General features: G+C 44.6%; 1 protein-coding gene across 1 annotated transcript; it reads left to right on the plus strand.

The window, feature by feature from the left end:
• The first annotated feature begins 954 nt into the window (after nt 1–954).
• Nucleotides 955–10429, plus strand: LOC110953532 (voltage-dependent calcium channel beta subunit-associated regulatory protein-like). Its single transcript, XM_051953213.1, is given in 9 exon segments — nt 955–3168; nt 3349–3410; nt 3522–3684; nt 3764–3938; nt 4031–4174; nt 5693–5891; nt 5998–6202; nt 6281–6977; nt 6980–10429. Coding segments are annotated over 9 exon segments (3006 nt in total). The 5' UTR covers nt 955–3004; the 3' UTR covers nt 8177–10429.
• The last annotated feature ends 467 nt before the right edge of the window (nt 10430–10896 follow it).

Genomic DNA, 10896 nt, shown 5'->3' on the forward strand with positions numbered 1-10896 from the left:
AACAGAACAGAACAGAACAGAACAGAACAGAACAGAACAGAACAGAGCAGAACAGAGCAGAACAGAGCAGAGCAGAACAGAGCAGAACAGAACAGAACAGAGCAGAACAGAGCAGAACAGAGCAGAGCAGAACAGAGCAGAACAGAGCAGAACAGAACAGAACAGAGCAGAACAGCAGAGAATGCCCCATCCCACTCACAGCTGGTAACAGGATTACAATCTGTAATTTGGTAAAATCTCTGCCCTGACTGAAACAAACTGAGCTGGTTCACTGTGTGGACAGACTGGGAGTCCAGTGAAATGACCCCAGCTGTTAGTACAGCTCAGATTCTATGGCACAGTTTTATCTTAGTGTACCCTCGACGTTTGTTCAGTCTGAGATTGACATATCAACACATGATAGCCTCTTAAAATCCCATTCTGGTCACTGATTAAGTCCATTAAAAGTCATTTCTGTGTATCAAAGTTACATAATTGGAATTTTTTTCCATTAAAGTAATCCCTTTCTGCCTTTAAATTGATGTAACTCTACACCTTCTTTAAAAATGTGCAGATCTATGAAATCTCCACGTCTTTCTCCACCCAGCCCTATGCTACTTGATGCAGCTTGAGCACACCAGCTGCTCACTTCTGTCCCTGCTCAAACACTGTAAAACTTCATGCTAAGAACACAAACCTGAGTTTCACCAAAGTGGGTCTTTAGAGCTCACTAAATAAAGGAAGTGGACCCTTTGAAGAGATATTACAGGTATTATGGAACACTGAAACTTCTAATCTTTAATATGAGGAACAATTTTTGATTCTCCTCCTTAAAAATAAATTCAGTGCTGATCTTGAAAGTAGTTTGATCTCCAATATTTATATTGCAATATTGGAGTATGTTAAAAACGACACATAGGAATATTTAAGTAGAATATCTTCATCAACCCAAAATTAACATTGACAGGCTAGTTAAAATTAACTAGCTTAAAAATAAATATGTCATGTCCTACTTGTAAGTAAAATAAAAAAAAGATTTATGTTACCCAGTAACATATGTCTGCACTTGCTTTGTTGTTGTGAGCAACAACAAAAGGCATAACAATGTGTTAACTTCACCATTAGAGAACCTTGATATTCTCCGCAGTTAGGAGGAAAATAGGTGCATGATTTGTGTTGGCAATCAGCTAAAATGAGTTGGAAAATATCATTTTGACAAAAAATTAAATATCAAATCTGTGTCTCTAGATAAAAACATTCTATCAAGATGTGCAGCTATTTGAAACATGCTATTCAATTCGTGGTTAATCACAGGGCAAACTCTTGTGTAGATACCTCTAACCTTAATCATATCAATTTATGGCATCATTTTTATCTTTATACAGCACAGTTGTACTGTTTGCTGATTTTTAAAAAGCGAAGAAAAGGTCATGTACAATATTGTTGAGAATTTAATATGATGTCTGTGATCAAGTGGTGGGATAAACTCCTTTTTTTTTTAAAAGAGGGATAAAATCTAGATTTTCTCTATGGCATGTTAGCATCAAGACATTTATAGGTTGGTAATATGTCAGTGTTGTGTTTATACACTATATTGCCAAAAGTATTCACTCACCTGCCTTGACTCGCATATGAATGTAAGTGACATCCCATTCCTAATCCATAGGGTTCAGTATGACGTCGGTCCACCCTTTGCAGCTATAACAGCTTCAACTCTTCTGGGAAGGCTGTCCACAAGGTTTAGGAGTGTGTTTATGGGAATTTTTGACCATTCTTCCAGAAGCGCATTTGTGAGGTCACACACTGATGTTGGACCAGAAGGCCTGGCTCTCAGTCTCCGCTCTGATTCATCCCAAAGGTGTTCTATCAGGTTGAGGTCAGAACTCTGTGCAGGCCAGTAAAGTTCATCCACACCAGACTCTGTCATCCATGTCTTTATGGACCTTGCTTTGTGAACTAGTGCACGGTCATGTTGGAAGAGGAAGGGGCCAGCTCCAAACTGTTCCCACAAAGTTGGGAGCGTGGAATTGTCCAAAATGTCTTGGTATGCTGAAGCATTCAGAGTTCCTTTCACTAGAAGTAAGGGGCCAAGCCCAACTCCTGAAAAACAACCCCACACCATAATCCCCCCTCCACCAAACTTTACACTTGGCACAATGCAGTCCGACAAGTATCGTTCTCCTGACAACTGCCAAACCCAGACTGGTCCATCAGATTGCCAGATGGAGAAGTGAGATTGGCCACTCCAGAGAAGGCGTCTCCACTGCTCTAGAGTCCAGTGGCGGCGTGCTTTACACCACAGCATCCGAAGCTTTGCATTGCACTTGGTGGTGTATGGCTTGGATGCTGCTGCTCGGCCATGGAAACCCATTCCATGAAGCTCTCTGCTGAAGCACTGTTCTTGAGCTAATCTGAAGGCCACATGAAGTTTGAAGGTCTGTAGTGATTGATGCTGCAGAAAGTTGACCACCTCTTGGCACTATGCTCCTCAGCATCCACAGACCCCGTTCCATCAGTTTACGTGGTCCTACCACTTGGTGGCTGAGTTACTGTCGTTCCCAAACACTTCCACTTTCTTATAATACAGCTGACAGTTGACTGTGGAATATTTAGGAGCGAGGAAATGTCACGACTGGATTTGTTGCACAGGTGGCATCCTATCACAGTTCCACGCTGGAATTCACTGAGCTCCTGAGAGCGACCCATTCTTTCACAAATGTTTGTAAAAGCAGTCTGCATGCCTAGGTGCTTTATTTTATACACCTGTGGCCATGGAAGTGATTGGAACACCTGATTCTGATTATTTGGATGGGTGAGCGAATATTTTTGAGAATATAGTGTACATGTAAGCAGCATTTTAGTGTTGTAGCTGACTGAGGTTATATTCATTGATACTAATTTCCCCTCTGAAACATAACAGAATATACAGTACAGCAGGACAAAATGGCAATAGTCAAGTAAAGTGGAAATAGCTATAAAAAGCACTTGTGTGAAGGTACTACTACAAAACTACTAATCTGTGTTCATGGTTGTACGCTACCAGGATGTGCCAGTGTCGGCCGGCCAGGTGGAGAACTATGTTCTGCTGTTAGTGCTGCTGAGTGTTTTCGCCGGCGGGACGCTGGTCCTGCTGTCCCTGCTGCTGCTCTTCTGTCATCGCTGCTGCATGGGTGGACGGCGCTACTCCAGGTGGGTGCTACACCTGCAGAGTGACACACTGTGTGGGCCTGATCAGGGATTGTAGAAGCCAGTGTGACTCTGACAGCTTCTATTAAAGCTGTGCTGAGTATGAAATAGAAAGCTGTGTGACTAAGCATTTTCTGCTTCTGTGAAAGAGCACACACTGTAAAATTCATTTCCTTCTTTCAGAGCCAGCGATGACCCTGAGAAGACAAACACTACTTACGCTGAGGACTCTCAGCCCACGCAAGGTCAGAGCTGCGTTTTTCTTAAGTTCATCCACACGTGTACTCCGGCCCGTTGTCGTCACTAACTCCATTATTTCTCTCCCTTGGTGTGTCCTTGTCATCATTGTCACTCAGAAATCACCATTCGTCTGGATGAATCAGACGCACTCTCAGCATCCAGCTGTCACGATGGAGAATCAGAGCGATTTGTCTCCACGGGGTCGACTGGACGCAGAGTCTCCTTCAATGAATCTGCACTTTTCGAACAGGAGAAGACGACTCAGGACAAAGGACGCAGGTACAGTTCAACAGATATATTATTACGGTGACAAGTCGTTCACAGGAATTTGATCAAGATGTTTAATCCTTACTCTCAGGTACACTCTGACTGAAGGAGACTTCCACCACCTGAAGAAGGCCCGGCTGACCCACCTCCACCTGCCTCCGGCCCCCTGTGACCTGAAGATCCTCACCATCATGGAGTGCGACTCAACAGAGAGCAGCACCATCAACATCAGTGAGACTCCTAAACTGCCCCTCTCCATCTACCAGGTATGAAACTCATATTCATGATGGGTGTAGTCTCTGCAACAGACAGATTTCACACGATCCGCATACAAAATAGTTTCCTCATTTCTCTGCAGCCCACAGAGAGGAGAGTCCCTGACTGGATGGGTCAGAGCCTCAGTGGAGGTCTGCCAGGAGACCCCCACCACTCCATCATTCTGGACCAGGGACCCAGGCAGCAGCCTCCTACCATGAAACCACAGCACACACGGTCCCAGACAGTGAGTTTTTACACTCTCTGTGTCGAAAATCAAGACATGTCCAGTGAATAGTACTGGTCAGTAAAGGGTAGCATCGTCAGTCACTTTTGGTGCTGACTGAAATATTTACTTGATGGATTCCAGTGAAATTTTACAATTTTTACAACACTTCTAATAATCTTCAGCAATTTCTGACCATTTTTTTGCTCCTGTCATTAATTTCACTGCAATATAAGGCACAACCATGGGTAAAAAGAACTTTGAAATGTGCTTTATGCCACATGACATGGTTATAATGCCACAAATTATATAAAAAAGAGAGAAATTTTTAATTTCTTTCATTATTTACTAGACAAAAATGTAATATGTACAATGTTTTTGCTAATATCTAGAGATGATACCAATACTGAGAAAAAAATAGTGACTGTACGGCGTGTAAATATTTAACCACGTAAATCTCTCATCTGCTCTGTGAAAACACAGCCTGCAATTCAACCTAATTCACCAGAAAACTTTCAGATTTTTTGTCAGGTGACATCCACAGCAGAGTCACTAAGAGCTTTTCAGTTGATTTTTTACAGAATGTAGTGGAGCAAATAGTATTTAAAAAACCAATTTAAAAAATGGGTAAAGAAAAATAAGGTTGTTTTTAGAATTTTAAGCTTAGATTTGGTTAATCTTCCCAACAGAACTGCACACCACAAATGATACCTTCAGGGGCCCTCAGAAAGCTAAAAATCTGATGTTTCAATCTGCTTTTCACCTTTGTGGCTGTGACAAATGGTATCATTTTGGCAGTTTTCAAAAGATAAAATGCTCTTTTAAACTCGCAGGTAGGCTCAGGGTTCAGAGAGTCAATGGTTCCTGGATGATAAATTCTAAATTTGCTGACTAAAACCCTGAACAACCTAAACGCCATATGTACTAAACAGCAGTACTGTGAGCATGTGAGTGTGTTTCTCAAAGTATCACTGTCACAGAGCTGCTTGCATGGCCAAAGACTTGAATATTATTTTATCACTTTCCCAACAGGAGCTGAGCTGCTTGGTGTTTTTATTGACACTACATGATTTTTATGATGGTGCTAATAAAACAACAACAACATTTGCAGCTCAGGCTGTGAGAATAGTTTAACGCTGACACTTCAGTCATGCTTTAGTTCCTACTGGAAATAACATTTCTGTCTAGATGACATGAATGTATTTCATCAAAATGCGACAAGTAATAAATTTTCTTTTTAACAGAGAAGTCAAAAGCATGCATTTATATCATTTCACCAGAAGTACATGTGCAGAGTGCAGATTCATCCACTCGTATCGAGCATAAACGAAGCTGTGAAAAGCAGCTGCCACCGGCTGAAACCTACTGATGCACTGTGACATCAGTCATCACTGCAACTGAGTGACAAAATGACAAACTGCTGTCCCTCGAGGGTTTTGCCTCTGCCCGCCATGATTCATCTCAGCCTGTCTGCCTCAACCCCTCCTTAATGTGTCATCACCTCCCTCTATCCTCCTCTCCCTTCATCTCTTCTGTCAGATGGAGGCTATCGGGGACAGGGGGGAGGCTGAGAGCGAAAGGGGGCAGAGAAGAGAGTCGACTCCGGCTTCAGGCCAGACTTCAGTTCTACATTTCTTCTCTAAATTGCGGCGCCACGCCAGTCTGGAGGGAGCTGGGCCTTACTTTAGGAGGTGGAAGTTTGACACCAGTCACCGGGCTGCCAGTCTGGATGCCAAAGGTTTGTATACATGACAGCAATGGATGAAAAAGATGGGACTTGTGGGAAATGTCTTGCTTTGCAAAAAACATCTAGATCACTTTGTATTCATGTGAATTTCTACCAGGATCCCCCAAGAGAAGGCCCTTTCAGAGACAGAGAGCTGCAAGTGAAACCACTGATCACACAGAAGATGACTCTTCTCCTCTTCGAGATGAGGCCATTGAATCTTTCCCACACACTCCCATCCAGACCAGTGGCTTCCAGTCGCTCTCTGCAGAGTCTCTGACTCATCCCACATCTGCACCCACATCTTCAGTCTTCCTCAGCAGGTACATCCCAGCATATAACACCGTGGCTTAAACCATGTCATTTCCACAATTATTGATTCCTCTTCTCCAACTGTGCAGGCTAAAACTGGAGGCCATGGTGGAGGTAGGTAGCAGCAGCACCAGGAGAGAGGAACTCTGTTTGCCATCAGACAGGTGTCTGGCCCAGAAGCAAGAGGAAGCTGCAGTTAATGGAACAGAAGAGGAGAACGAAACAATGTTCGGTGGAGCTATGAGATCAAAAGCAGGAGACGAGCTACAATCAGCAGAAGATGACGACTTGTTCGGGATGCAACAAAAAGCTGCCATTCAGGAAAGGTTTGAAGACATGTTAAAGAAAAGTAAAGACACGAAAACAGACAGTGGGGCGACAGATGTGGGGAAAAAGAAGGAGGTGGAGATAGATGAAGGAGATGAGGTGGTGTTGGGAGCGGAGGCCAGACGAAGGACTGACTCAGGCTCATCTTTTTCCTTCATGATTCGCCAGGAGAGCTTGGAGGCTCCTCCTTCCTTATACAAAGACATTTGGAGCTTGCGAGCCTCTCTGGAACAATACGCCTCCTCAGACCAGAGCAGCACAGATCGGGAGTCCATCCGCAGTGACGCCGACAGCGTCTCATCGATCGGTGGTGCAGGAGCTCGATCGGGTCTGGACAGCTGCTTGTCCCAAGATTTGGACGATGAGCCTGAAGGAGAAGGGGAGGGAGAAGCGATGGATGGAGGAAGCAGAGGAGCATCAGGTATAGACAGTGAGATGGGGAGTGGAGCAGGGGGAGAGGCTGAGGGGGAAACAGGAAGCTCCTCCAAATGGACAGTGGCTATGCCTCCATAGAAGCACCATCCAGGGCCCCTGATGAGATGCGGCTGTTCGGGACTCCTGGAGCGCCTCGAGGGAAGACAGCGTCTGAGAGAAGGTTGTTTTTCACAAGCTCTGGAAGAAAAGGCTCGGTGTGTGAGAGCATCGAGGCCCGGCTGTTTCAGGAGGAGCTGGAGGAAGAGATGGCGGACGGCATGGACAGAGATGGGAAACTCAAGGAGAAACCTCAGACTGGCAGCCAGTCTTTCACCCTTCAGGAACCATATCAGCTTATGAAATCCCTTCATCCTCAGAAGTCTCCAGAATCACAGACACAGCTGATGTCGCCACTGGTGAAGCCAATCTCACAGCCCTCCAGTCCCCACCGACCCCGTCTCCGCCGCCGTGACTACAGCATCGACGAGAAGACAGATGCCCTTTTTAACGAGTTCCTTCGCCACGACCCACGGTTTGACCAGCAGGACTCTCCGTTACGCTCCAGGCACAGATCCAGAGTTCACCTCCGGAAACAGTGGCAAAGACATAAGCAATACAGCGACCCAGGGTCTAGCACTGGGGGAAGGTACTCCCCATCTTTGGAGAGGCAGCGGTTCACTCCTCTGAGGAGGGGAGACAGTGCTGGCTACCCTCTGGACACCAGATATCACAGCACCCTCTCACGAATCGCGAGTGCTGCCGATGAAGAAGCCAGCGAGGTTGCAGCTTCTGAGGAGGCGGCCAAAGAGAGAGCAGAGGGCAAAGATCCATCAAGCGAAGGAGCTGCGGGAGACTCTGCCAGTGGAGCGACCAGCAAAACATCTGAAGCAAGCGACACAACACAAAGCAGCTCTGACTGCGCAGCGTCGGCTGGTGAGACTGAAGGCTGCCAAATCTCTACAAACAAGGACTCAGAAAGCACAAGCAGCCAGTCTGTGAGCACAGTGACTGCACAAACGAGCTACATGGATCCAAGAGTTGACAACAGGAACAACAACAGCAGTCAGGCCATTTTATCAGAGGTTTCCCTGCAGGCAGAGAGCAGTCTGACAGACAAGCTGGTGGTGTCAGTGGAGGAGAGGCTTTACAGCGGCCTGCGGAGCGCAGAGAAGCTCAGCCAGGGAGGATCAGAGCGTGTGCTGACTGCGTCTCACACTGCCTCACCTGGATTCAACCCCATTTAATCTTTTAACATCCTCTCCATCACTTTATTTCAGATCTATTGTCTGTAGACCAAACGTCTGAACACAAAGGTCTGCAGCATCTCATGTGTTAGATACTGTCAGTTTCTTCGTCTTCTAAAGGACAGAATTATCTTCTCGATGGCCAGTCTATTCAAGCATCTCCACTCAGACCTTAACTGCCACTGTGATGCCATGTGACATGTGATGCACCTTTCTATTGGTTATCATTCTTCAAAATCAAATGCACCCATCGCAGAGCTTAGAAACTATAGACCCATCATTAGAAAACTTCAATATTTTCAGACTTAACTGTGAATTTTTAGCATGCTACTGTAGGTCAAAACAATGTGTGTGTGAATACTGTACAGTTTTAAGTCTAAAACAAAAAGCACTTTGGCAGGAAGAAAGATGATGATGGCGTTTGTCACCCATTTCTCTCATTTTAAAACCATATTATCCTCAAGTGTCCTTCTCGTCTCGATCATCATGAGCGTAAATGTGTGCGAGACCTGCTGTGTTTGTATCTGCCGAAAGGAAGAGGAAGACCGTGTTAAAATGCTTCAGTGCTTGCAGCCAACGAACATCATATCAGCAGATCTGGAGATAACGCACTATATGTCATAAAAGTAAAAACAGATGGGATGCCCAGATGGTACAGTCAACACAGTGGTGGGAAAATGTGCATCAGATAGTTGTATTTGAACAGTTTTTGTTTTGTTAGTCATCTGTCCCTGTTACACATCTTAATCAAGGAGGTGGTATCCAGAAGCTTCCGTGGGCTCTACTGGAGTGTTGCTGGGACTCTGCTGAGGGAAAACTGACAGATGATGTTTAAAGTGACTGACTCAGGAGCCTCTCAGGCCTTTAGACAGATGGTCCGGTGACAGAGAGTTGACACTGTGAAACGTAGAGGTAGAAACTGAAAAGCAGCAGCACTGTTTGTTCTCAAATCCCAGCAAGAAAGGGATAAAACTCGCTGTGCATTGCCAAATCAGAGCGTGATATTCTATATTTTCGCTGTCAACAAATCCAGTGAAAAACTCACAATGAACTGATCCAACTACGCCTCAGAGCTAATTCTTTCAGAACTCCATTGTTGTCTAAAAACTATGAGATACACATCAGTGAGCCACATGGTTGGACTGTGCAACATGTTCTTTCATTACAGTGAACACAGCCATTAAATCTGAGCTACAAATGAATATTAATCTCACAATGCACTATTTATTAAAAGCGACAGAGCCCAGGAAATTACCTGACCTTTAAAAAATATGTTGCTGTTGACTTCTGGAGACACCAGTGGATTTTATTACAGAGCAGGAACGTATTGAAGAAAACACTGAATGAACTCTAGATTGCTCTTTTCATGAGATTTTCCAGCATGAAGGCAAAAGAATATTTTGGGTATTCTGAAGAGGTTCTCTAAAGTGCACCAAAAAAAGCTTTAAATTAGCCCAGGCTTATGGAGGGGTGTGTGTGTTCTGTGGTAGAAAAAAATCTTTATTTTTGACATTTACGATCAAATCTAAGGATTAATAAATAATGGAAACTGATTGGTGAGTTGGCTTTTCTTGAATATAGAAGCCAGTTGAAGATCAGAAACTGTAATCAAAACCTGTCCCCAAAAATGTAAAAATATTCAATAAAACATTATCAACATGCACATTTTAACAAAGCTCTTGGTTTAATAATCCAGTTTCAGTTCTTTCTACCTCATAACCCTTGTGAGCCTCAACAGTAGTCATGCTTTCTTTCAAACGATCATTTTGTCCTCTTAAGCAGTGCAGCTCCCAGTGATTTTTACTGCACAGGGAAGAAGCAAATCCTCACATCAGAGACGCTCCAACCAGAGGAAGTTTATTTGATCTATAGGAGGTTTTCACGTATCAAAAGATCTCAGATTGAACAGCTTTTCACTCTCTTCTAAGTGCTCTGCGTCTCTTCGCCATCAGCTGCAGGTTTTAATACGCGATGAAGACGGTCACCTGGGTAACTGCTATGGTTGGTACAGCGTGTCCCTTTTTTTATTTCCTTGAAGAGACTTATGTTCGAGCTACAATGTGTATCTTATGAAATCTGTGTCTTTGTCCTCATCCATGGTGAACCATCTGCTTTATTGTAAAATGAATAGGGCAAGAAAATTTAAACGTCTTGCAGCCTTGAGGAAGGCCAGACTTTGTGGGACCAACTGAGGCAAACATCTCAATGTGGACAGATTTTCTGAATTAAAAAAAACAACAACAAATAACAAAACAGCGACTCCTCACTCTTGTTTTTTTCCCTCGGTGATGTGATTCATGTCAGCTGACGTAGTGTGTCAGAACAGCAGAATCAGCACAAGAGCATGAAGTGTGTCCTCACATACTAATCATTCCACTGAAATGTTCCAAAGCTGGTTCGGATGAGAAATCTCTTCTTCCTCCTGCTCAGCGGAGAACCTCTCCGTCGACCTTGCTGACGTGGGAAGCGCTGCTCTCTTCCTCCCTCACAGTTGTGACTCACCTGCTCTCTGATCTATTCCCAGTGAGGAGCTGATGATGGGCCCCGGCTGCGTAAGAGGAGGGTGGGAGTGGGACGGGCTCCCGCTGATGTGATCGGCGCAACAAAGGAACCAGGCGACCGGAGCGATTGTTACAGCACGCCGCCTGCAACCGAGCGCGATCGTCTCCGACTACAAAATGGTTGTAGACATCAGAGACGAGATGAGCGCGGCGTTCCTA

This window comes from Acanthochromis polyacanthus, chromosome 9 (assembly GCF_021347895.1).
Source record: "Acanthochromis polyacanthus isolate Apoly-LR-REF ecotype Palm Island chromosome 9, KAUST_Apoly_ChrSc, whole genome shotgun sequence".
Taxonomy (NCBI): Eukaryota; Metazoa; Chordata; class Actinopteri; family Pomacentridae; genus Acanthochromis; species Acanthochromis polyacanthus.